Source organism: Tasmannia lanceolata, unplaced genomic scaffold, assembly GCF_043159265.1.
Source record: "Tasmannia lanceolata isolate RefF3 unplaced genomic scaffold, GAP_Taslan_0.1 ptg000003l, whole genome shotgun sequence".
Taxonomy (NCBI): Eukaryota; Viridiplantae; Streptophyta; class Magnoliopsida; order Canellales; family Winteraceae; genus Tasmannia; species Tasmannia lanceolata.
The window spans coordinates 19,466,565-19,494,308 of record NW_027518680.1 but is presented as its reverse complement, the minus strand read 5'-3'; the positions used below and the strand labels follow the sequence as shown (position 1 = coordinate 19,494,308).

At 37.1% G+C, this 27,744-nt stretch overlaps 1 protein-coding gene and 1 long non-coding RNA gene across 2 annotated transcripts; one reads left to right on the top strand and one right to left on the bottom strand.

The window, feature by feature from the left end:
- Nucleotides 1–340: 340 nt before the first annotated feature.
- Nucleotides 341–6,774, bottom strand: LOC143853436 (DEAD-box ATP-dependent RNA helicase 35). The gene is made up of 3 exons (XM_077363201.1): nt 6,628–6,774; nt 4,514–5,771; nt 341–1,633 (listed from the first exon to the last, which is right to left on the bottom strand). Exons 2-3 carry the CDS (start codon nt 5,458–5,460, stop codon nt 769–771), a joined length of 1,812 nt encoding a protein of 603 aa, XP_077219316.1. The 5' UTR covers nt 5,461–5,771; nt 6,628–6,774; the 3' UTR covers nt 341–768.
- A 9,420-nt stretch (nt 6,775–16,194) lies between these two features.
- On the top strand, nt 16,195–23,982 carry LOC143861813 (uncharacterized). Its single transcript, XR_013240027.1, has 3 exons — nt 16,195–16,488; nt 17,734–17,798; nt 23,524–23,982. It is a non-coding gene; the product is annotated as an uncharacterized LOC143861813 (long non-coding RNA).
- Nucleotides 23,983–27,744: the final 3,762 nt, after the last annotated feature.

Below are 27,744 nucleotides of genomic sequence, written 5' to 3'. Positions count from 1 at the left end.
CCCCCCCCCCCCCCCCCCCCCGCCCACACACACGCGCGGACACACACAGGAAAAAAAAAAAAAAAACTTCTCATCTAATCCGCCTCATTAATTCAAACACCAGAAGACCTGATCCCTTAGGATAATTCGAGGTCAATGAAAAATTTCCCCGAGAATTTGTTAGCAATATGTGTTTTTTTTTAATGGTTGTTAGCAATATGTTATGCTGCTAAAAAAATCAATTTTTCAGCTATATAGTTGTTTGTCACCCGATCCCCTTGGATAATTCAAGGTCACCGGAAAGATTTCTCGAGAATTTGTTAGCAATATGTTGTTATGCTGCTAAAAATTGAGAAGCAGGTTATCAAGAAAATATATAAAGATGCTTAAGAAGTGATAAATAAACTACATAAAGAATGTTTAACAAACCCATCACCATCACTATTTCATCACAGTTTGAATTGCCTTTCTTACCCAGGACCTTGTGGGTGTTACCTCACTGAAGGGTTCTGTCTATCAATCCATTCGGATAGGTTTCTTCTTTGAACTGAAGCACTAACCATGCCCTGCATTAATTACATAGAAGTGAGCTCAAGCCCATGCAAAACAGAAGAAGGAACTGAAGCAATGCAAAATTTCTTCATGAGCATCCACCAACTGTCACCAACCGCCTGATCCCTCCAAAAGGCTTCTGATTTTAACAATTTACAATCATAAGCATAACAAGTTTTGAAATGGAGCACAAATGGATCTCGTACATTAGTCAATCCCCAGATTTATATAGATATATCAAATCTCCCCTCGGTAACCTCCAGACCCGAAATAGTCCCTTCTTGAACCAGCTATCGCTACACTCTTCTGGTGCTCCAGTTTGGGACAGTCACGAATACGATGGCCGAGCCCACCACAATAAGCACAACCCTTTACTCCACTCGCGTCGGTGATGGCCTCGACATCTTCCATCGGATCGTTTAGTTCCCCCAGCACAGGTGGGATCCTCTGCTTCGCTTCCTGTAAGAGGTGCTTTAGATCAAGAAGTGTTGTCTCACTCTGGTTCTTGTTTATAAACGTCGTGGCTATGCCCGTCTTCCCACACCTTCCAGTACGACCGATCCTGTGAACATAGTTCTCAATCTCGGCAGGCATGTCATAGTTGATAACATGCTGAATATCAGGAAAATCCAAGCCTTTAGATGCAACATCAGTTGCAACCAAGACGTCCTTTTTCCCAGCTTTGAAAGAGGAAATGGCATATTCTCTCTCTTCCTGATCTTTGCCTCCGTGTATGGCAACTGCCTCGACCCCTTTTAGCAGCAGATACTCATGGATGTCATCCACATCAGCTTTGTTCTCGCAAAATATCAAAACTGGAGGCGGAGTCTTTTGCAGGCACTCGAGAAGGTATACAATCTTTGCCTCTTGCTTCACATACTCAACTTCTTGAATAACATCGAGATTCGCGGCTCCTGCTCTTCCAACATTAACAGTTACGGGCTTCACCAAAGCACTTCTCGCAAAGTTTTGGATCTTTTTAGGCATGGTGGCAGAGAAAAGAAGGGTCTGTCTCTGGGCTTTGAAATGGTCAAAGACTTCCCTGATGTCATCCTCAAAGCCTAAGTCAACCAACCTATCTGCCTCATCTAATGTCAAGTACCTGAAACAGAAACCATTTTCAGGAGAATGGTATAATGATACTCCAAAATATTTCATTTGCTTCAAACAAATAAATGGGAGGAAAACAGCTTTCTATCACCAAACCAATAACATGTTTTAAGTGCAGAATGTTACAAGAGCAAAAACATACAGAAATATCAGTTTAACATTATATACCGAAAATGCTAAATAATGTAGAAGAACAAGAGAAAATTCAGGAGTTTAAAATAATAATCAGTGTACATACATAGAATCTTTGTAGTTCTTTATAAATTTTGTAGTCATTTATAAATTCTCACTTAGAAACATGTGCCCAAACATGATGATCAGGAAGAATCTTCCCACTAGAAAATGTAAAATTGGATTTTTATTAGAAGGAAATTTACAAAAGACCAGAAATTGGCCCATACAAATGTTTTCTTTTTATACCCTCTCTAGATAGCAAAAACGCTACAACATTGCCACACACTGAATAAAGAAGTGCATGCCAATTTCTTGATTTTCTACACAACATGCGCATATTCACCACCATGACATATTTGATCACGTGGTCAAATTTCGCATAAACAACCTATAGAACTGTCAGGAGTATTTATCATCCTCATTAACACGAAACAAAAAACCCTGAACCCTTGGAGGAATGGGAGCAAAGCCAAACCTTGGCCAACAATGACCAGGCTTGATTCTCCCACCAATGAGACCTAGAATTGAATTCAGGTAATGTCTACACCAACATGAAAGTCGAGAAGGAAATGAGGAACAAGTTTCTCCTCTTCTAGGATCCCTCTCAAACAAATGAGAACAGGGTGAAATTTACTAAAGAATATACTATAGCAAGGTTATTGAATACCTGCCATTCAGAAAAAAAAGGTTATTGAAGAGCTGCTAACAAGTGCAAGTAGACAGGTTTACTAAGAAATGAAGGGGAAGTGGTTTGGGTGTTTGCAGGTTCCATAGGAGTTAAGGATGCCGGTGAGGCAGAGCTGTTGGCTGTTTATCAAGGTATCAAACTATTAAATTTGGATTGCTTCGATAAGATGGTAGTTGAGGGTGATTCCCTCAATGTGATTCGTTGGCTCCAAGGCACAAAACCTTACCCTTGGCGCTTTGCGCAGTTCTCCGATGACACATACGACTGGGTGGGAGCCTCTTCAATAGCCTTCCACCATGTTCGGAGGTCAGCAAGCGCGGAAGCAGACAGAAGTCTGTTCATTTCGTCCTTAAGGAGATATACGATTTCCTTCAGCCTTAAGTTGTTGCCTTTGTTTTTTCCTTCATAGTTGTTATGCCCGTCTTTTTTAGTTTGTAGCGCTATCATCTGTATATCCCCTTTTTAGTTGTTATGACCGTCGTTTCGTCATGGGGAGGGCGAGCCTTGGTGCAATGGTAAGGTTGCTCCATTGTGACTTGGCGGTCACGGGTTCGAGTCACGGAAACAGCCTCTCTGCAGAGCAGGGCTAAGGCTGCGTACATCTAGCCCTCCCCAGACCCCGCAATTGCGGGAGCCTCGTGAACTGAGCCGCCCTTTTTTAGCGATATCTTCTGTATATCCCATCTTTGTACTGACCATCTCAGTCTTTTCTTTCCATAATATGATTTCTACCATTAAAAAAAGAAGTGCAAGTAGACAGGCACCCTTGAATAGGTACTTTGACTACTTGTCAAATCGTCCACTCCCTAGATATTGACAATCTTTCCACACATTTGTATATTTGAGAAAAATCTTTCCATAAACGTTTATATTTGAGAAAGATCTGAATATTTTTTTACATGTGCACACCAAAAACCTTCTTGTCTTGTTAAAAAAATAGCAAAATCTGAATAACAAAAGCGTTCACATGAATCATTTAGTGAACGTTTTACTGTTAAAAAAAGGGTAGTGAAAATCTTGCTTTAGCTATTTATCTGGTATCCTGTCAATACTTGGGGAAAATTAACACATGTCACAAGTCTACCACAACAAAAAAATTCAGATACATTTTTGGTAATTGCATTTGCAGCTTCACATACTCTTTTTTCTGCCATGACAAAAAAGAATGCAAATTGCCATACATTTCTGAACTTACTCAAAGCACAACCATTTTTATCAACGGTGTTTGGAAAATTAAACTCGAACAAAATTTTATCTAAGTAAAAAATGAGTCGACTCAGGTGAGTCAATGATTGGCATGGTCAGTCTCTCCCTAAATCCGGCAGGTTAAAGGAGTTTTTGATCGACTAGGAAGGCAGAACTTAGACTGGACAAGGACTCAACCAAGGTAAAACGAAGTCGACTTGTGTGAGCCGTTGATTGACTTGGGGAATGTTTTAAACCGTGGTTGTCACACAACTTGCAACAATGCAAATTCTTTAAAAAAAACATGGAGAAAAAAATTACTATATTTTTAAAGAAAAACATGGAGAAACAAAAAAAAAAAAAAAAAAAAAAAAAAACCTGATATTTATTTTTCATGTTGGGTCGGGTTAGCCTTCATCGGGTTTGGGTTGACGGTTTAGAGTTTCGGGCTGGGTTCAATCCGACCCAACCTGACCCGAGTTGCACCCCTACCACAGACTGGGGTGGTCTAAAGACGTTGTACAAAGGTATAGATAACATGAAAGAAGGAGGAACTCACTAATTGAGTTGTTAAAATCATATTACTGTGAATTTGGACTTGGCCTATCCACCAAGGAGCCCAACTCTTAGCTGGCTTTGTGCACAATTTAGGGAGGACATACAGCAATCGCAGATTTTTCCCCAAAATCAAATTAATAACACTAAAAGAAAAATCACTATTAACACAATGCCTTCTTCCTTTCAGAGAAATAAGCATCTTATAAAACATGCACACACAAACATAGACAAAAATTGCATAGAATTTCAAAATCTACACTATTTTACCTGCAATTGTCAAGATTCATCTTCTTCTTCGCAAGCATATCCTTCAACCTCCCAGGCGTGGCAACCACAATATGAACCCCCTTCTTCACAACCTCCAACTGCGACCGCATATCAACCCCTCCAATACAAAGCAAAGGCCTCAATTCTGGATACCCATACTCCTTCAAAGGAATCAAAAACTCCTCCACCACCTCATAAGTCTGCCTAGCCAACTCTCTCGACGGGCAAATCACCAACCCAAATGGCCCTTCCCCCGCCACAATCGGCATCATAACCTCTTCCTGCAACGCTGTCATAATCAAAGGCAACACAAAAACCAAAGTCTTCCCTGACCCAGTAAACGCAATCCCAATCATATCCCGCCCCGATAAAATAACAGGTAGCCCCTGAACTTGAATTGGTGTGGGTTGAATAATCCCCTTAGCCTTCAATTTCTTAAGAACTGGTTCAGGAAACCTCATATCCTTAAAATTCTTAATTGGTGGTGGAATTTCATCCCCTTCTACTAAAATATGCCATTGTTTTCGAATCCCATCACATTGTTTTGTGGTCATATTGCAAATTGAAGTGGGGGGTTTCCAACCAGTAGGGAGAGGGTCAGTGTAAGTGATTCCTTTGGCGAGTTCACGAACAGACATTAGGGTTTTGCGATCGGAGAGGTGTTCGATCATCTCTTTCTCTTGTTGGACTAGTTGTTCTGTGGGGGTAATTTCGGGAAGATCGCGCTTTAATTGGGAGGCTTTGACAAGGAGACTGGGTTTTGATTCGGAGAGTTTGGAGAGTTCGGGATCTTCGTCGGTGCTGAGTAGGGTTGAGGAGGATTTGCCCTTGCGTTGGAGGATTTTCTGAGCTTCCATGGCTCGACGCTTCTTGACAGGGATGTATTCGATATAGTTTTCTTCGTTTTCTTCTTCGATTTGGGGTTTTGTGGGATTTGAGGACTCCATTCTTGTTGTTTGATTGGAGTGGGGGCTAAGGAGGGGACGATGATTAGGGTTTTGATTTGATTTGATTTTATTTTCTGTTGAAGGGATGGAGAAGGATGAAGTAATTAGGGATTGGGAAGCATAAGCCAAGAAAAAGGGCGTCGAAGAAGAGGAGTTTTCACCAAAATCCCTAGAATGGTTTTCACTGGGTCCGTTCACTTGTTTTCTCGAGAAAGGAAAGGAAAGGAATCTGACGTAGCAGAAAGGAAAGGAAAGGAAAAGAAACTGTGTTGGAAAAGAAATCCTGCGGCTGTTCACTTGCACAGGAAAACCTGAAAAATCCAGAGAAAAGGTTTATTATGCCTGGTCACTTGCCAAGAATATAGTCCAAAATATACACCCACAACCATCAATAATTCATTCAACCACCAAAAATATACTCCAAAAACCCCAATTGCAAGAAAAAACCCAAAAAAAAACTTCCAAAACCCCAAGATCTCAAACCCAAATGCAATAGATAAAAGGGGAAACTCGAAAAACCTCAAGAAAAGGAAAGCCAAATAAGACATGAAACCCCATCAAATCCAAATCCTATTGTAACATTGCCAAAATAAACACCACAAAATCCGAAACCCTTTTTTTTTTTTTTTTTTGCAAATCCAGCTTTTTATCAAGACATGCTTCAAAACCTAACAACCCATTTTCTTTGCAACCCTAAAAATGGAAGATCAATATCAATAAAGAGAGGGTTTTTGCAGCCCCAAAAATGGGTTCCAGCACATACTTAAGATCAAAGAGAGTTTTTGAAACCCTTAATACGAAAAATGAGAATGGGTTTTGCAACCCTAAAAACGCAAGTTAGGAGAGGTTTTCTGTAACCCAATAAAAAGATCGAACATGGTTTCTGCAACCCATTTCACAAGATCGAAGAAGCTTTTTGCAAACCCATTTCTGAAACCCATTTATCAAACCGATTTCTCCAAACCCATTTCTGAAACCCTTTTTTGCAAACCCATTTCCAAAGATGGGACCCGTTTCTGAAATCCCATTAGCAGATGGAGACCCATTTGACGAGAAACCGTAAAAATCTGAAGATGGAGACCCATTTCCGAAACCCCATTTGCAGAAATGAAAAAAAATGACGAAAAAAAGGATAGAGACTGAGAGAGAGAGGCGAAGGAAAGGTACCTTGCTTTGGGTAGTCTCGCCGGAGAAGAGTAGTCTTGCCGGAGAAGATGAACTTCCGAAGGTTGGGCCTAGGTTTTCTCTTCTTCGCGTGGGCTTGAAAAAAAGAAGCCCGACTGTTTTTTCCGTGTAGTCTCTCAACTCTGGGTAGTCTCTCAACTCTGATCGGAAATGAAATCCAGCCTCTGCGGGATCCACGTCATTACCACGTCGGATTTTTGGTTTCGCGTGAAACCAAGAGAACAGCGCCAAACTCAATTTCTTGGGTAAAAAAGCCGAATTTTCCTTTATTTTCCTGGCTGAGAAACCAAGTGAACAAGCCCTGAGAGATAGCCGTTGAAAAGAGGGGAAAAAAGGGTGAAGTAATCGTTTCTGTGAGGAGTTAAAACGCCAACAATCTTCAACAATCCTTTATATATATAAGGAAAGTGAAGCTACACCGCCGGCTTAAAATACAATGGGCCCACATTGTTTTGGTGATCCAAAGAATTCATTTGATTGGCCCTCACATAGATAGGGTGTCCACCAAAAATCAGCTCCATAGGATCATCCTAACCCTACGATTTGTGGAGGCAAAAATGAACGTGTAAAAACCTTCACAAATTTGTCCATTTTTGCCTCCACAGTTTGAAGGGTTGGGATGATCCTATGGAGCTGATTTTTGGTGAACACCCTATCTATGTGAGGGCCAATCAAATGAATGGTTTGGATCACCAAAACAATGTGGGCACATTGTATTTTAAGCCGGCGGTGTAGCTTCACTTTCCTCTATATATATATGAGAGAACATTTCCTATACACTTGTGTAGGTAAGTTACCTACACACTACCTTAAAATACAGTGGGGGCCTACATTGTTTGGGTGATCCAAACCATTCATTTAAATGATCCTTACATAGATAGGGTGTCCACAAAAAATTAGATCCATAGGATATCCTAACCATTCAAACTATGGAGGCAAAAAATGGACTAATTTGTGAAGGTTTATACACGTCCATTTTACCTCCACAAATCGTAGGGTTGGGATGATCCTATGGATCTGATTTTTTGTGGACACCCTATCTATGTGAGGACCATTCAAATGAATTGTTTGGATCACCCAAACAATGTGGGCCCCCACTGTATTTTAAGGTAGTGTGTAGGTAACTTTCCTACACAAGTGTGTAGGAAATGTTCTATATATATATGAGAAAAGTGTAGCTAACTTAGCTACACCGCCGGCCTTAAAATACAGTGTGCCCCACATTGTTTGGGTGATGCAAACCATTTATTTAATGGGCCCTCACATAGATAGGGTCTGCCCCAAAAATCAGCTCCATAGGATCATCCCAACCCTACGATTTGTGGAGGCAAAAAATGAACATGTAAAAACCTTCACAAATCTGTCCATTTTTTCCTCCACAGTTTGAAGGGTTGGGATGATCCTACCTAGCTGATTTTTTGGGCACACCCTATCAATGTGAGGGCCTATCAAATGAATGGTTTGGATCACCAAAACAATGTGGGCCCATTGTATTTTAAGCCGGCGGTGTAGCTAAGTTAGCTACACGAGTGTGTAGCTTCACTTTATTCTATATATATATATGAGAGAACGGTTCCTACACATATGTGTAGATAAGTTATCTACACACTAGCTTAAAATACAGTGGGGGGCACATTATTTGGGTGATCCAAACCATTCATTTTTAAGGCCCTCACATAGATAGGGTGTCCACAAAAAATCAGATCCATAGGATCATCCCAACCCTACGATTTGTGGACGCAAAAAATGGACTAATTTGTGAAGGTTTAAAGACATCCATTTTACCTCCACAAATCGTAGGGTTGGGATGATCCTATGGATCTGATTTTTTGTAGACACCATATCTATGTGAGGGCCTTTAAAATGGATGGCTTGGATCACCCAAACAATGTGGGCCCCCACTGTATTTTAAGCTAGTGTGTAGAGAACTCTCTACACATATGTGTAGGAACCGTTTTCTCTCTCTCTATATATATATATATATATATATATATATATATATAGAGAGAGAGAGAGAGAGAGAGAGAGAGAAAATGGTTCCTACATATATGTGTAGAGAGTTCTCTACACACTAGCTTAAAATACAGTGGGGGCCCACATTGTTTGGGTGATCCAAGCCATCCATTTTAAAGGCCCTCACATAGATAGGGTGTCTACAAAAAATCAGATCCATAGGATCATCCCAACCCTACGATTTGTGGAGGTAAAATGGATGTCTTTAAACCTTTACTAATTAGTCTAATTTTTGCCTCCACAGTTCGAATGGTTAGGATGATCCTATGGATCTGATTTTTTGTGGACACCCTATCTATGTGAGGGCCTTAAAAATGAATGGTTTGGATCACCCAAATAATGTGGCCCCCACTATATTTTAAGCTAGTGTGTAGATAACTTATCTACACATATGTGTAGGAACCGTTTTCTCATGTATATATGAGGAAAATGATTGTGAGCTTGAAGCTCAGCTTGAAGCTCATATAGCTTATATGAGCTTGAGGGCCCAAACACATGTGGGCCCACATTGTTAGGATGATCCAAAGCATTCATTTGAAAGACCCTTACATAGATAGGGTGTGTACAAAAAACCAGCTCCATAGGATCATCCTAACCCATCCAAAAGTGGAGGGCAAAATGGACAGACACTGTTTGCCACAAATCTACGCATTTTTGCCATCCTCGTTTGGAGGGGTTAGGATGATCCAATGGAGTTGTTTTCTGTACACACCCTATCTATGATGAGGCCTTGCAAATGAATGGTTTGGATCACCACAAAAATGTGGGACCCATGTGTTTGGGATCTCAAGCTCATATAAGATATATGAGCTTCAAGCTCACAAATAGACTGAAAGGAGCCCTTGCAAAAAAGAGGTGAAAGGGCTCTCCTATTGGCTACACATCACCATCATGCATTAATAACGGCTGTAAAGTCAAAGGGCTCTCATATATATATATATATATATATATATATATGGAGGAAAATGATTGTGAGTTTGAAGCTCATATAGCTTATATGAGCTTGAGGGCCCAAACACATGGGTCCCACATTTTTTGTGGTGATCCAAACCATTCATTTGCAAAGCCCCATCATAGATAGTGTGTGTACCAAAAATCAGCTCCATTGGATCATCCTAACCCCTCCAAAAGCGGAGGGGAAAAATGGGCAGATTTGTGGCAAACGGTGTTTGTCCATTTTGCCCTCCACTTTTGGATGGGTTAGGATGATCTTATGGAGCTGATTTTTTGTACACACCCTATCTATGTAAGGGCCTTTCAAATGAAAGCTTTGGATCATCCTAACAATGTGGGCCCACATGTGTTTGGGCCCTTAAGCTCATATAAGCTATATGAGCTTCAAGCTCACAATCATTTTCCTCATATATATATATGATTTATATTATCCTTATACTATATATAAAGTGTGAATCAGGGGTTAAAGTTATCTTCACTTTTTCATTATTTCCGTTCATGTCCCACAGCCCAGCACAATACCTTTTGCATTGACATTTCTGATTTTCTTTAGGGGTATTCTCAGCATTCATGTTGGGCAATAAATACCCTACATCAAGCTTCCAAAAAAATAATGCCACCTCAAACTGAATCCTTAACTTTTTCTTTTACCATTAACCCCTTTGCTGATATCTAACATCTATCACTATGAGAAATTATTTGAGGGTAAAATTGTAAGCTACATACGAAAAGTACCGACACGGGTACCTATCTACGACAATTATGGCAAAAAACTACCAAGAAGAGTTGCAGACATATGACAATGACGAAAGAACTACTTTTTATTACGCATGCAGGACACTTGCAAAATATTGACGGATTCTGGTTACCTGAAGAGGAACAACAATTATAGATACCTCTATCGATTGGAGGGCTAGGATCAGCCTATATCGATTGGAGGGCTAGGATCAACCTATGGAAATGATTTTACGGGCACAACCGATTGATGTTGTGTTCTATCACATGGACGGTTTGGATCAACCTATAACCCTCTATAGTTCAGAGGGTTCGGATCAACCTATTAAAATTATTTTTGGGGCACAACCTATGTAGGCAGTGGCCCATCTAATGGACAGTTTGGATCATCCTATGGTACGGGCCATACCGTACATTTGTCTCCGCCTTGCTCAATTTTGCAGGGGTATATTTGTCATCCCGGTCACTTACTTTGCCCATGGAGAACATCCCAAAGTTATCACTTTCGTTCCAAACTTTTGCTTAAATTCTTTCTACATCACATTGTATTTTAGGAAAAGTTCCTTTGTATCCAATTTTCGATGGCTACTTTTGTCAATTTTAATGCTAATGACCACCCTTACATGTCCGTCCAAAGACTCCAAACGAAACCCTATTATCTGCCCGTTTGGCATTCGCTGGATTCCCTTCCTGAAAACTCCACTGCTCTCAACCGCCTCTCCTCTCAAAGTCTCGTCACATGCTTTTGTTTTTGCTTCTCTTCTATGTCTTGCTCTGGGTATCGTTTTCTCTTTGAACATAAATATATTTTATTTTTATTTTTCATTCATTAATGAAGGAAACTGGTAAGAACTATATATGGATTCCGAACCGGGCTATTCTCCCTCCGGCAAACGAACCAAAGATGAGTTTTCTTGCTTCTTTTTGTTTTCCATTTTTCCCTTTAAATGGATGGATTTTAATTAGGGATCCTGAGTTTTGTTTTGGTTTTTAGGATGACCAAATGTTAGGGGATTTCTTCAAACATGGATTATTAATTCTTTTTTTGTAGGAGGATTTTGATTGTGTGTTTTTCTCTTCTAAAAGAGGATTTCGATTTTTCGGTTCTTTTTGGCTTTTTCCATCACAAATTTTGGTTCTGGATGTTTTTTCCTTCAGTTTCCCCGAACAGGGTATTTTTTAAAAATAGATCTCTGGAGTCTTTAATCAATTTCTTCGTTATGCCTTGCCAGTTGTCATCAAGCAAAACCTAAAAAAGCATATTGCAACCCTTCATCTCCTTCCCAAACCCATTTCAGGGTAATGTGAGTTAGTGTATTATAAAATCCCTCATCGGATGCCTGCCAGTGTTTTATGAAATCCCTCATTGGAATGTAAACACTTGGACAACGATAATTTCAGGTTATACACTGAATCCACAAGTTGATTTTTCACGAAAGCTCATTGTTGGGGCTTTTGGATTATTGGAATTTTTTTGGAAATAAAAAATATTTATAAAAGTTATAACTTCTTTGTATGCACAGAAAAGATGACTCGAACCGATCCTAATTTTTAATTAGAAAGAGTTTCAATGTATGATGATTTCCTCTAGATCAACTATAATCATATCATTTTCCTAAAAATTGTGGGAAGAAAAAAGTTCTCAAAAAAAAAAAAAAAAAATTCGTCGACAATGTCTTTCTTCTAATCCAAACAGGGCCAAAATTCTCTAAGATTGACCAACCACTGAACATTATGCATGCATGCTGATATGCTTGGCCGAACCTATCATATCCGTGAGACAATGGATTTAATGCTATGTTTTCTTCTCTTATGAAATTCAATATTAATGCGTCTCACATCAAAATTAGTTAAAAGTTTCGATATGAAAACTAAGTGTTTGAACAAAATTTATCATTTTATAGAGTGCTTAAATGATATGTTTATCCTTTTCTTTGATTATACCTTATGCTTTCGTAGTAGCATCTAGGAATTAACTTACTGGAAATAATTTTCAATAACTAAAGGGCGTGTTCGCAACCATAATTTAAATGATTTTTGCACATTTTGTAGGTGTTCGAATGCAACGCAATAAAATCCAAAAAGGTAGTTCTGCAATCTGCAAACTAGACCCGCCAAACCCATTTCTCCAAACTCTACGTTTAACATGTATAAAGGATGACATTCAAGCCATTTTTTTTCTTCGAAAAAAGGATGAGAATCTGAGGTACGACTAGGAGTCGCTTACTTCGATTATCATAGATCCATTTCTACCCAATTCTATAGGGGAGGATGACAAGTCTTGCCGTACACACCCAAAATCTTTTTAGCAAAGGTGATTCTCCAAAAAATGGGTGGGAGAAAGACCCCAATACCCTTCTGACATGATAACAGTAATGTCAATCATTATCTTAAAGTTAGATTTAATGCATTTGATCTTAGTTGTCATCGTTTTCGTTCGTTTGAATATTTTTGAACCCAAAAAACCGTTGGGTTCGTTTTAATCTTTGTCGTCTACAATAAGCAGAGACTGTTAGATCCTTGACAAGTGAAAGTATTTTTATGTACTTAAGATTCCGGCAGTGTACTCGATATGTTTGGAACACATATTTTAACCTAAAAAATCGGATAGCGTACTTGATATTCCAGCGTCGTTCTCGATATTCTGTCTGCTTACTCGATACGTTTGGAACACATGTCTGAACCCAGAACATCCGACAGCGTACTCGACATTCCGATGGCGTACTCGATATTCCGACGATGTTCTCGATATTCCGACGGTGCACTCGATACATTTGGAACACATGTTTGAACTAAGAAAATTCGACAGCGTACTTGATATTCTGACGCCGTACTCTAAAATCTGGCGGTGTTCTCAGCCAAAAGAGACGTGAGAAATAATAAAATATTCGATAACGTAGTCGTTCTGAGCCAAAAGAGATGTGAGAAATAATAAAATATTCAATAACGTCGTCGTTGCATAAACTTGTCTTTTTTGTGACTAATTACTCTGTCTATTTCTTCTACATGAAGAGCTATTTTTGTTCTTAAAATATTTCATCACCTAAACTTAGCTTACATTTTACTCTCTTATTTTTTGAATGCACATATTTTAGATGTAGACTTTAATAGTACTGCCTTATGTTTGTTTTGTTTGTTCTCACAGTAAGCTTTATTTCACTTATCCGGAAAAGATCAAAGAGGAATGCTAGCGTCAAGCGGAAGCTTCTCCCAAAGGCGTTTTAAGTGCAGTTTTCTCGATGAGTTTATTTCATCAATGACATTGTAGAAATCAGAAGCTTTGATGATAGACAAGGATGCTTCATGAGTAGGAAAAACTTGCAATAATGGAAATGGGTGATTCTCAGACCAATTTCAAACCAACATAAAGATTCTGTAATAAATCTTCAGTTCTCCTTGAAAAAATGAAATCCAGTAGGGCCTGTTTGGATGCCGATAAGATTTTGATTTGGATTTCTCACATTTGCAGCCCTTTTTGAATTGTAATTTGGATTTCTCACATTTCTAAGTGAGCATCTGATAGTGAAAAAAATCAGATTTCTTTGCAGTGGAAATAAGAAATTGGAAATATATTAAAAAAAAAACATTGTCCAATAAAATTCAGTGGGTTGTCTTAATCAACTATTTTTTCGTTGAACACCTCAAGCAGTGAATATATTGTTTTTAAAAAAACACATTCTCCAATAAAATTCTGACTGTTTTGAAGCGGCTCATTACCAATTGACGTTCCATTCCTCAAATTTGATATATTTATACGGAAATGAAATCATCGCTGCAATCTTTTGATATTCCGCGAAAGCTTCTTGTCTTTTAGTATTTACTATTTAAATGGCTGTCAAAAGGTTATTACAGTTTCCAAAAAGCTCTAACAAGCCCTTTAAATACTAAAGGACAATCTAAATGGCTCACACGTGCATTTTTACTAGTATATATATATATATATATATATATATATATATATATATATATAGAGAGAGAGAGAGAGAGAGAGAGAGAAAGAGAGAGAGAGAGAGAGAGAGAGAGAGAGAGAGAGAGAGAGAGAACTTCTAGACTGAAGGGAGCCCTTGCAAAAAAGAGGGGAAAGGGCTCTCCTATTGGCTACACATCACCATCATGTCTTAAAAACGGTTGAAAAGTCAAACATGATAGTGATGTGCAGCCAATGGGGGAGCCCTTTCACCTATTTTTTGTAAGGGCTCCCTTCAGTTTAGACTTCCTCATATATATATATATATGAGAAAATGGTTCCTACACATATGTGTAGAGAGTTCTCTACACACTAGCATAAAATACAGTGGAGGCCCACATTGTTTGGGTGATCGAAGCCATCCATTTTAAAGGCCCTCACATAGATAGGGTGTCTACAAAAAATCAGATCCATAGGATCATCCCAACCCTACGATTTGTGGAGGTAAAATGGATGTCTTTAAACCTTCACAAATTAGTCCATTTTTTGCCTCCACAGTTCGAATGGTTAGGATGATCCTATGGATCTGATTTTTTGTAGACACCCTATCTATGTGAGGGCCTTAAAAATGAATGGTTTGGATCACCCAAATAATGTGGCCCCCACTGTATTTTAAGCTAGTGTGTAGAGAACTTATCTACACATATGTGTAGGAACCGTTCTCTCTCTCTCTCTCTATATATATATATATATATATATATATATATGAGAAAACGGTTCCTACACAAAAAATCAGATCCATAGGATCATCCTAACCATTCGAACTGTTGAGGCAAAAGATGGACTAATTTGTGAAGGTTTAAAGACATCCATTTTACATCCGCAAATCGTAGGCTTGGGATGATCCTATGGATCTGATTTTTTGTAGACACCCTATCTATGTGAGGGCCTTTAAAATGGATGGCTTGGATCACCCAAACAATGTGGGCCCCCACTATATTTTAAGCTAGTGTGTAGAGAACTCTCTACACATATGTGTAGGAACCGTTTTCTCATATATATATATATATATATATATATATATATATATATATATATATAGAGAGAGAGAGAGAGAGAGAGAGAGAGAGAACGGTTCCTACACATATGTGTAGATAAGTTCTCTACACACTAGCTTAAAATACTGTGGGGGCCACATTGTTTGGGTGATCCAAGCCATCCATTTTAAAGGCCCTCACATAGATAGGGTGTCTACAAAAAATCAGATCCATAGGATCATCCCAACCCTACGATTTGCGGATGTAAAATGGCTGTCTTTAAACCTTCACAAATTAGTCCATCTTTTGCCTCAACAGTTCGAATGGTTAGGATGATCCTATGGATCTGATTTTTTGTGGACACGCTATCTATGTGACGGCCTTAAAAATGAATGGTTTAGATCACCCAAACAATGTGGGCCCCCACTGTATTTTAAGCTAGTGTGTAGATAACTTATCTACACATGTGTGTAGGAACCGTTTTCTCTCTCTCTCTCTCTCTATATATATATATATATATATATATACAAAGTGTGAATCATGAGTTAAATTCTTCCTCACTTTTTCGTTATTTCCATTCATGTCTCACAGCCCACCACAATACCTTTTTCATTGACATTTCTGATTTTCTTTAGGGGTATTCTCGGCATTCAATTTGGGCAATATATACAAGTGTCAATAGTTAACTTTTTCCTCCGTACTTTTGCCCAAATTCCATCTATATCCCATGCATCTAACCACTTTCTTTATCTCCACGTTTCATTTATGCCACGTTTCATTCCTGGATTAAAGGTATTATTGTCATTCTGCTTGAAATTTATCCCTAAAAAAAGAGCCAAAGTTTGCCTCTTTTATAGCCAATCCCATAGACCTACGTCATTTTTATCCAATCCTGTAAATTACTAAATAAATATCCCTACGTTTCTGCAACCATTATCTCGACCTCTCCCTGTCCCTTCCCTCGCCTCTTTTATGGAGAAAAATCCCTGCTTTTCTTAACCTTCTCGATCTTTCTCTCTTTCCCTTCCCACTACCCACCCACAAAACTCTACAATATTCTTCCAGTTTGGTCATTTCTTCAACCCACCTTCTATACTTCTCTTTCTACATTTTCTCTTTGCCCTTCTATCTCCTCACTTTCCCTCTCATTACATGCGACTCTGCTCCTCACTACCTACACTTTTAAGAATAAAGCAGGTATGGATATTATGTTTTCCCCTTTTTTTTCATACCTAACTATTATCATTATTATGAAGAAAATGATGTGATTATGATTTTCTTACCTTTACTTATCCTTCTTTTCCTGGGAACTTCTCATTATTGAATTTTCTGGTTTTTTTTTTTTTTTTCCAAATATGAGTTGCAATGCATCATAATTTATCAACCACATGTTGATAATTTATAAATAATGGCCATTTATTTCAGTTTTTCCTTCTATTTTTTTTTTTGAAATAGCGATTTGCATTAATAAGAAAAAGTGACAAGGGAGCACACGAGAAGGGGCAACCCAGAGAACAAAAACAAGAAAGAAGAAACAGAGAAGAAGAAGAAAAGATACAATAAAAATAACAAGATTATATTACGGGGGAAGATGATCGAACCAGAGAATACTCTTCCTCCCAACTCCCTGCTTGGCTAACCCATCCGCCTTTTCGTTTGCCGACCTCGTTTTTCCTTCTATTAATTTGTTTATTCTTCGTTCTTTTAATTTTAGCTTAGTAACGACATCCAATTGAAGAACTGATTATTGGACTTAAAATTACACTCAAATTTGAGTCCAATCAGTTTTCAACTCACAATTGATTCTCAACCTCACCTAAAGAATGCAATTTGTTGATCGTATTTGTATTTGGTCACTGCATGTGAACCTGGATGACAAAGACTATTCATGAAAGAATAACAAGTTCCCGCTGAAAATACATGCTTGATACAACCACTAATTCAACTGTCTTTTGGATTGCCATAATTGAAGCATATCATGGCTGTAGATATCCTTCCTTTTGGGTTTTCAAGTCATCTTTTTCTTCTTTTTTTCTTTTTTATCGCCTCTGTTTTTCTTCCTTTTGTGTTTTAAACTAATCCTTTTTTCTTATGGGTTTGTCTGTAATGATTGGAAACCTTAAGTCTTGGCTCCTTTTCCTCCCTTGAATTATTTCTCATGTTTTTTGAGTTGCTTTTCCTTTTGTATTTTCAACTAATCTTTTTTTTTTCATGGGTAACTGCTGTTGGACCATGCCCAAGGGCCTGACCCAATGGATAGGTGTGCTTGCTTTCCTTGCACCTAGAGATGTTGACTGAGAAGCATATTAACTTTCTTCTAAAATCATCATGATAAAAATGGAAGGCAACAGTTACACTATTGATAGTGTTCTGTTTCTTATGTACATGTTACTTCTATTAGCTACTAATCCCACCAAATTTGCTTTATGATTTTTTTTCCAGCTCTGCAATGAATTGAATAAAGTAGATGAGAAGCTCCGAGTAATTGAGATTCTTCTTAAACACAGGTTCCTTCATCTGTTTATTTATATTCTTTTGCCTTGAATTGCTAACCTTTTCATTCTGCCTTTACTTGGGTGATGATATCCATAATGCAGTTACTTTAACTGCTATAGTGGCTTCAAATTCAGTTACTTTCAGCTATTGCTTCCCTTGTTTAGTAGAAAAAGAAGGCATGTTTCAAATTATTCGAAAAAAGCATATTTGAGTCCTCTTTTAGATGTTTCATAGTGCAATATTCATTTAAATTTGATAGCACGAATTAAATAGGGTTGATTCCTGATACTTCTTTATTGGATTGCATGAAAAACATTTATGATGGAAAAATTTTCTCGGGGGGGGGGGGGGGGGGGGGGGGGGGGGGAGGGGATTTTTTGTCCATGTTGTTTATTAAAGTCAAATGCGTATTGGTTGGTCTAAATTTTAGGTCCTAAATGCTTTTACCCAAGAGAAATCTTTATTGGATTGGAAAACAAAAATTTCCTATGGAAAATATTTTCTTAGGCAAATGTTTTCTTTCCACGATTTAAAGGAAATTGATATGACTGTGGTTAAATTAGAATGATGTTATCATAAATTGAAGGCCCCTCCAAATAAAAATTAAATAGGGTTGATTCCTGATAAATCTTTATTGGATTGCGAGCAAACATTTTTTATGAGAAAATTTTCTTGGAGGAATTTCTTTTCCCCATGATTTAGAGGGAAATGATGTGATTATGAGAGTTTTTATATGGTGTAAGTCCTTAGTGAGTATTTTTTCAAAAAGTATTGTATGGCATACATCACACGATGATCCACACCGCCCACTTGATGGGCCACAATGTAAGTAGGTTGTGTGCCAAAATCCATTTCCATAGGATGATTGCAAGGCTAGGATCAATAGATTTTTCCTAAATATGCCATTCTTCTGTAGATTGCAAGGCTAGGATCATCATATGGAAATGTGTTTTTTGGGAACAACCTTATTTACGTTGTGGCCCATCAAATGGACGGTTTGGATAATTGAAAATCCGATGTAGGGGGGTCCCAAGTTATACTAGATTGGCAACACAATGAGGAGGGAGAATATGGTTGTTTAAGAAATAGAATCTACCAATTTAAAACCTTTAAACCGATTTTAAGATTAAGAGATCAAGAATCAATATTCAAGCATACAAGTTAAATCTAATGGTGCAATGCAAATAAAAGAGCAAAGAGATAGAAAGAGTGCACCCGAGATTTAAAGTGGTTCGGTCCTCAAATCCGAGGCCTACTCCACTCCACCAACCAAACCCGTTGATGGCTTCACTATTTGATCTTCTTAACCTTGGCGAAGATCGAATGCCAATTACAATAGCTTTAACTTTGGTGGCTATCCTCACCCCAATAGCTTTAACCTTGGTGGCTATCCTCACCACGGAGAATGGGCTTCGCTTCTCCGAATACTCGCCCGAATACAACACTCGAAGGTTGAAAGAAAGAAATGAAAAATCCCTCACAAGGGTTACAAAATGGATGTACAAATTTGAGCCTATGATCCAAATCCTAAAGATGGTGATGAGAGGCACAATTGAAGTTTGATTCACTCTTGGATATTCAAATGAAGTTTTAGAGTGTTAGGATTGATGCTTTGTATGTTTAGAACACCCATATTTATAGGAAAACCAAAATATGACCGTTCAATGGCATTGAGGTAATTTCAGCAAAATTCCAAACGGCTCTTTTTCAGACAGTTGGAGTGTTCTCGGAGTTCCGAGAAAAAATCTCGGAGTTCCGAGAAAAAATCTCGGAGTTCCGAGAAAAAATCTCGGAGTTCCGGGAATTCTAACAGAAGATGAAAAATGTCTACTGGACCAATTCTCGGAGTTCCGAGAATAATTCTCGGAGTTCCGAGAATTCTCGGAGTTCCGAGAAAAACTCTCGGAGTTCCGAGAAGCCTATGAAGAGCAGATTTTCAATTCTGTTTGGGCTTCCAATTCTCAACCAAGATGGGATTGCTATGAGGGTTCCAAGGTGTTGGAACTCCACAAATACAATCACTTGTTTATTTAGGGTGTGTGAGATTAACTTAATTATGCCTCTTAAAAACCTAATCTAGGTTTGGATCAATTACATTCTAAAAGACAAAAAATGGTCTTCAATATGAATTTCTTCATGTCTTCAAGTCTTCATGACTTCTTGCTTGATGACTTTGGCCTTCCAATTAGTGGTTCAATGTGGGCTTCTTGGCCTTCAATCCAAGCATCCTTGATATTACTTTATCATGATCTACAACTTAGACAATCAAACACATTAGTGATAAATGATCACTTGTGTATTGGAATCATCAAAACAAGATGGGAATGCCAAGGTAAAAACCATTGGGCTTACAATCATCCTATGGTGTAAGTCATGCAATACTTTTTTTTTAATAGGGCTGGTTTCAATTATATTTTGTCATATGTAAGATAGTAGGGAGAGTAAGAAATATTTTTTGGTTTGCAAGCTTTGTGACAAAATTCTTGTTAGAATATATATGGTGTAAACCCATGTAGTGAAGTATTTTTCAATAAACCGGTAGGGGTCCCCACCGAACCCCTTGTATCTGGATTTGAGATTTCTTATTAATATTTCAATGAATGTGTAATAAGAAGAAATCTCCTATAGAACGGGTACACCCTCATGTTTGTATTGTTGAAAGTTTTTAAGTTGGGTTAGGCCTCTTAGGTAGAAGTAAGGAAATTCAATTGCCCCCTTGCAGTAGTATTACATTATTGCCACTTTAGGCAATCTAATGCGAACCCTATAGGATTGTATGAATGATACTCTTTTTAATTAACTCTTCTTTAATTTTCTCTCCTATTCAACGACAGATTGTGTACAATCTTGTATCATTAAAAATAAAAAATAAAATACATTCTATACAACCTATCTCTTCTATGATTGCTTTGCTCTGAATCTAAAGTTCTTTCTTTCTTGCCTTTTAATTATTATATGCTTGCCGGTAATTTATGATTTGTGATGCTTTTGTTTGTGGCTATAAGGAGGGATGCTTCTCTTGGTTCTTCTTCTCTTTTTAAGCGTTGAGTGCTTGTAAAGTTATTTTGATTTAGGAGATTGAAATAAATGTTTCTTACTAATCAAATTTACTCCTTAATCCAGGATTGCTACATTGACATTTGCTAAAGTTGTTGGTCTTATTCACAGAAAATTTTGTACAGGTAACATAATGAAGCTCCCCTCAAACTTGTGTATCGTTTGGTTCCATTTCATAAAATCCATTTAGGTCTTTGTGCTCATATGAGCACTGGCTCAAAATACTCAAAAATTTTAAAAATAGAGTTGGTATAGAAATAGGCTAACTATGCCTTTAGTTTTTCTACTATACTTTGTCTGCTCATGTCTAATATGCATTATATTATGTCTTCATGAGAATATTCTGATATATTTCATGCAACCTACTGACTTATGAAGAATTTCTTACAAGAGCTTCATGTCAAATGACTGAATTTATTCTTAGAATTTATTGAACATGTCATGTGTAAATCATGCGTTCCTCCAAATTTTCTAGATGAATTTGCCTTTACTATTCGAATGTTAAAATATTATATCCTTTTTCCTATCTAAATATACCCTAACAATACTCACCTTGATGTTCAATTAGTCAGCAACATCCAAAATATTTTGCTTTGGCCTAAAGTCATTCCAATCGGGATATGTTTCTTGCATGTAGTTTTTGACCCCGTTCATACTCTCATGGTCAGATTGTACACTTTGGACAATTTGGATCAACCAATGACTGGACTGACCGTTATAGGACTCGCTCATCATCTGCACATGGTCTTAGTTGCCTTATCTAAGTTGCAGGAATGCTTTAGTATCAACTATGATAGGGTGATCCCACCTTTGATCAAAACCATTCATTTCATCGACCTTGCTTTGTTTAGGCCCTGTTTGTTTTTTATTTTGAAAAGTGATTGAGAGCCAGAACTAACTATTAGAGTCAAAATAATGTTTAATTTTCAATCCAATAATTAGTTTTGGAGTAACAATCGGTTCTGAAAATCTAAAAAAAAAATGGGGACGTACGACCTGTTCGTTTTGGATATGGAGAATTGATTTTTAGTCCAAAACTGTTATTGAACTCAAAATTAAGGCCTTGTTTCTTTTGGATTTTGAGAACCATCCACGTGTCATGTTTCTTTTGGATTTTGAGAGCCATCCACATATCATGTTTCTTTTGGATTATGAGAACCGATTAACTACAAAATGGAATTTAACTTAAACATTTTTTGTGCAATATCTACTGGACATGTGGATGGTTCAATAATTGATCTGCACTATCAATCTATCGATGGATCACCATCCAAAACTCATACTGGCTAGATAAATAGACTGGTACAAGTTGTGGTGTACAAATTGAAAGCTACACTGAAGTTAAATGACCAAAATACCCTTCTCATCGAAAATAAGAAAATGGGAATGATTATCTTCTATCCTGATCCGATTCTGCATTATGTAGCTGGAGTTGTCAACTGATCTAACAATCTACATTTTCTTTTGTGCACATTGGTAATAAATTCTTCTCCAAAATATAGGAGATTTCAAACACATTCTAGAGCAACGAGACATTATATCAGTAATCCTACTTTTATGCTTCATTCTCGCCCATATCCAAATTATCGTTTGGCATTCTTCAGTTAGGATGTATTTTTTAGAACTCTTTGTGAATTTACCATTCTTTGTTATAGCTTCCACAGGTTGAATATCTCGGATTGGTCTAATTGTAAAGTTAATAATATTAATTTTCAGAATTACCCCTTTTTATGTCGAGTTGAAGGCACTAATGCTGTTTGATTGTTTCTTTTAGGAGTCATGGGGAGATTAGTGAATCACATTATTGTTTGGCTACTACTTCTTCAGGAGAAGTATAATTGATTACCTCAGAATGCTATATTTTATATTTGTGATCACTTGAATTTTAATATTATTGCAATTGATAGGAAGAATCTTTGACATTAATGTAGAGATACTCTCATCTACCATTTGTGTTTTTGGTTTTAGCTTATAGTTTCATTTATGTTTTTTATTTTTATTTCCATTAAATTGCAGGGATCATACCCTGGATACATTGTGTGAAGATATATATGCATGAATGCACCATTCAAAAGAAAAAGATATATGCACGAATGAATACATCATATACATGCATGAATGCATACAACATAATACTATATGTATAGAAAACTATTGATTTGTACATTTTTAAAATTTTTTTTATAAGCATGGATTTCACTCCTTAACCTGGCTCAAATTTCAGCTCTGATCATATTGTGATTAAAGGAAGGACAACCTTTAGTTTTTTTGTCTTCAAGTTGTTAAGCTTCACATCCTGATTCTTAGTTCCTTTCATACGTTGGTCTCATGCTCTCAACTTCTACTAATAAATGATGTGAAAATATGCCTTGGAACTCTGAAATATTTCAGATTTTTTTTTGTTATTTGTAGGAATGTTAGCATAAAATGTGGTTACTGGTAAATTTTCAGTGATGTTGAATTGCGCATGTTGTGTACTTTGAAAATATTTTAACATTTGAAAAATTACTTTTTTGGAGATCCTTGTAATTTGTAAGCTTGCACGACCCTAATGGAGGACTTGCTTTGTGATCGTTCTTTTATGATGTCTAATATCTATGATTTATGATGTCTAATATCTATGATTTACCTTTCTTGTTTCTAATTTTTAATTCTCCATGATTCAAATCCAATATGCAGGGTACCAATCCGGGAAACGCCTTCTGTCAATGATATGACAGAAAGACATGCTTCCATATTTTTCTCTTATGTATTGATGATAATAGGTCTTGACGACATGTTTGAGGTCATTAGGAGCACCATGCCTGGGCCTTCTCTATCTCTTGTGGCATAAATATTTGCTTGCACAGTTGGTCAAAAAGCATACCAACCCAAGTGCTACATGCCATTTCCTTGTATTTTGTTTCTTCATTTCCTCTGAAGAAACTACACAGTTAGTCATGCCATTGAAAATGTATATATTTGTCATCCAATCAATACGTATCAACATGCATTTTAAAACAATTTGGATAGCTAAAACTGACATATGTATCATTTAGTGAAATATGGCTTTTACAGTTTAACTTTCTAAAATGTAAAATACTTCAATCTCGCACGTGCGAAGTACGTGCATTTTTACTAGTGTAAATAAAGCATGAATCATGGGTTAATTTCTTCCTCACTTCTGCCTATATTCCATCCATGTCCCATTTGCATTATGACTATATTTTTAATAAGACCTTAACATTATCTATTTTTGTTAGCCTATTTCTGTCCTTTTAAGCAATGAATCCCACTCTACAATTGTCCAAAATAGCATTATGACAATGCTTTTTGTTTTTCTTCCTCCCTTCTTCCTATGTTCCATCCATGTCCCAGTTGCATTTATGACTATGCTTTTCATAAGACCTTATCACATTATCTATTTTCGTTAGCCTATTTTTGCCCTTTTAAGCAAGCAATGAATATCCCTCTACAATTGTCCAAAATAGCATTATGACGATGTTTTTTTTAGTTTTTATATGATGAACCTCTCTACAATCAACCAACATAAATGAATTTTGGGGCACAACCTATTTATGCTGTGTCCTATCTTATGGACGGTTTGGATCATCCTATTGTGTGGGCTGTACAGTACTTGTTGAAAAATAAAGTACTCTTAAGGCCTTTCATCATATCAAAACTCTTTTTGACCGTTATTTATTTTCTTTAGCCTATTTCTCGCATTTGAAGCAGTAAATACACAAACTATCTTATGGACGGTTTGGATCATCCTATTGTGTTGGCCGTACAATACTTTTTGAAAAAATAAAGGACTCTTAAGGCCTTTCATCATATAAAAACTATTTTTGACCGTTATTTATTTTCTTTAGCATATTTCTCTCATTTTAAGCAGCAATTACACGAACTATCTTATGGACGGTTTGGATCATCCTATTTTGTGGGCAGTACAATACTTTTTGAAAAATAAAGGACTCTTAAGGCCTTTCATCATATAAAAACTCTTTTTACCCGTTATTTATTTTCTTTAGCCTATTTCGCTCATTTTAAGCAATAAATATACCACTACAATCGTCCAAAAACAAATCACCATCTCTTTATTTTTCCTACGAACATTTCCTTCAAAATGCATCCAAAAGTTGCCTCCTTCACCACCATCTTGTAACTCCAATAAAACTTCTTAACACCACCAAACCTGTCAACTAACCTAGAGATTGCCTATTGAAAAGCCAATAAAACGTCCCTCATTTCTTTCACTTCCAATGAAACTTGCATGATCATATCATTTCCCTCATAATTGTAGAAGGAAAATTTTCCCTAAAATCTCAATATGTTTTGAACTTAAAAGGGCGATGATATTTTCACCCCTGGATTACGCATGCGCCCCCCATATAACGTGATTTGACATAAAAAAGCGTTAAAGTTGCCCACTTTTCACGTCAAATCACGTTATAAGAGGAGTGCATGCGTAATGTAGGGGGAGTGAACATATCATCTCCCACTTAAAAACTGTGTATTTCCAGTAATTCTAATAAAAGTGGACAGCCCCCTCTACTGTAAAAGAGTAGTCAAACTACACGAGTGCTTTTAGATTCGAGATCAGATCGAAGGAATCATGACAGAGAGATCTCTTCTTTTTTTTCCCCTCTTTTTCAACCTTGCGAACAGGTACACCGATTATTGTTTCTGATCTTGTAGTGATATTCTTCTAGCTAGGGCTTGGAATTTATTTTTTTGGTTTATAAAGTTTTGATTTTTGTGGATGCTGGATGTGTCTGATTGAAAATTAGGGTTAAGGTTTCTGTATTGTTTGAGTTTTTTGTATGGTCCGATGAGGTTGTGCGTTTTTTGTTTCGTGATATGTTCTTTTCCCTTTTCTATTGATTTGTTTGATGTTGGTTAGGGCCAGGATATGATTTTTAATTTTAGTTGATGGTTTCGAGAATCTACCTTGATTAGGGTAACCAGTTCTGAAAATCTAAAAAAAGGAGGGACTTGGTACCTGTTTATTCTGGATTTTGAGAATCGATTTTGAGTCCAAAACTGTTATTGAACTCAAAATTAAGGCCCTGTTTATTTTGGATCTTGGGAACCGATTGTTGGTCCTAAAATGATTATTGGACTCAAAATTAAGGCATCAAGTTTCTTCCGGATTATGAGGAGTGATTAACTACAAACTGGAACTAAACTGAAATATTTTTTGTGCAATATTATACTGAACACGTCAATGGTTCAATAATTGATCTACTCCATCAATATGTTGATGGATCACCATCCGAAAATCACACTGGCTAGATAACTATACTAATACAAGGTTTGGTGTGCAAATTGAAAGCTACATCGAAGTTTACCAACTAACCAAATTCCCTTGTGTTGTGGAAAATGATAATAATGCCCTTATCTTAAAATAACCAAACTACCCTTCTCATGGAAAATGAGAAAATCGAAAATATTTTCTTCTATCTTGTCAACTGATCTAGCAATCTAGGTGGAGTTGTCAACTGATCTAGCAATCTACATTTTCTTTTGTGGACTTTGGTAATAAATTCTTCTCCAAAATATAGAAGATTTCACATGTTCTAGAGCCACGAGACATTATATTACAAATCCTGCTTGTATGCTTAATTCTCGCCCATATCCAAATTATCGTTTTGCATTCTTCACTAAAGATGTATTTTTTAGAATTCTGTGAATTTACCGTTCTTTTTTTATGGTTTCCATGGGTTGAATATCTCGGATTGGTCTAACTGTGAAGTTAATAATATTAATCTTGACCATTAGCCCTTTTTATGTCGATTTGAAGGCACCTGATGCTGTGTAATTGCTATATAATAAATTTGTTATCATTTTTAATTAATATAACTGCAATTGATAGGAAGAATCTCTCACATTAATGTAGAGATATTCTCATCTACCATTTGTGTTTTTAGTTATAGCTTATAGGTCAATACCCAGCTCAAATTTCAGCTTTGATCATAACTTCAATAGCCAATGCCATTGAAAATGTATATATTTGCTATCCAACCAATAAGTATCAACATGCATTTTTAAACAACTTGAATGGCTTAAACTGACATATTTATCATTTAATGAAACATGGGTTTTACAGTTTAATGTTCTAAAATATAAAATACTTCAATCGCACGTGCTCGCAAGTGCATTTTTACTAGTTTCAATAAAAGGAAAACCATGCGAATCCCAAATCTCTCTCTCTGTCTCTCTTTCTCTCTACACAATTTCACTCCTTGAAACGCCAACTATTTCTCTAGCAGAATCATCTCCCTATCTTTCCTATTTAAAAAATAGTCATTCCTTATCTCAATCTCTCGAACATAACTAAGGGTAGGCTCTATTTAGCTCAGTAAACCCCCATTAAGACTTTCCCATTTACTCACACCATGCACATTTGAGGGCCCACTTGATGCACATTTCAAAACCACCACCAGAGGACTCAAGTGACTTAATGTAACATGTAACCGGCAACACATTTTCACCCATTCATTTTATTTAAGTAGGTAAGGTCCATCTTTTCTTTTTTCGCATGGCTGGTCTTACTAGTAAATGAAAAATAAAATTAAAAAAAAGAAGGGATTTGCGAGGGTCTAACACAAAAGGCATTTCCCGGAGTGTCTGTTACATGAGGAGCAGCCCCACATAAGCTCACTTTCCAACAGATGTTGTCACTATTCATGAGGTGGCTCCTCTCTTATGTGCAGACCTTGCGATGGACCCTAGCAAATCGTTAATCAGAAACAAAATTTGGAGCTTAGCATATAGATCTACGGGTGCAACTCGGGTGGGGTCCTCAACCCTGGTCTAACCTGAAATAGCATTCCCTCAACCTTAGTCCAACCCAACACTAGAGCTATGGTGAAGAATGGTCAACCTTAACCCAACCCGCCTCTAAATCTCTCAACTCTA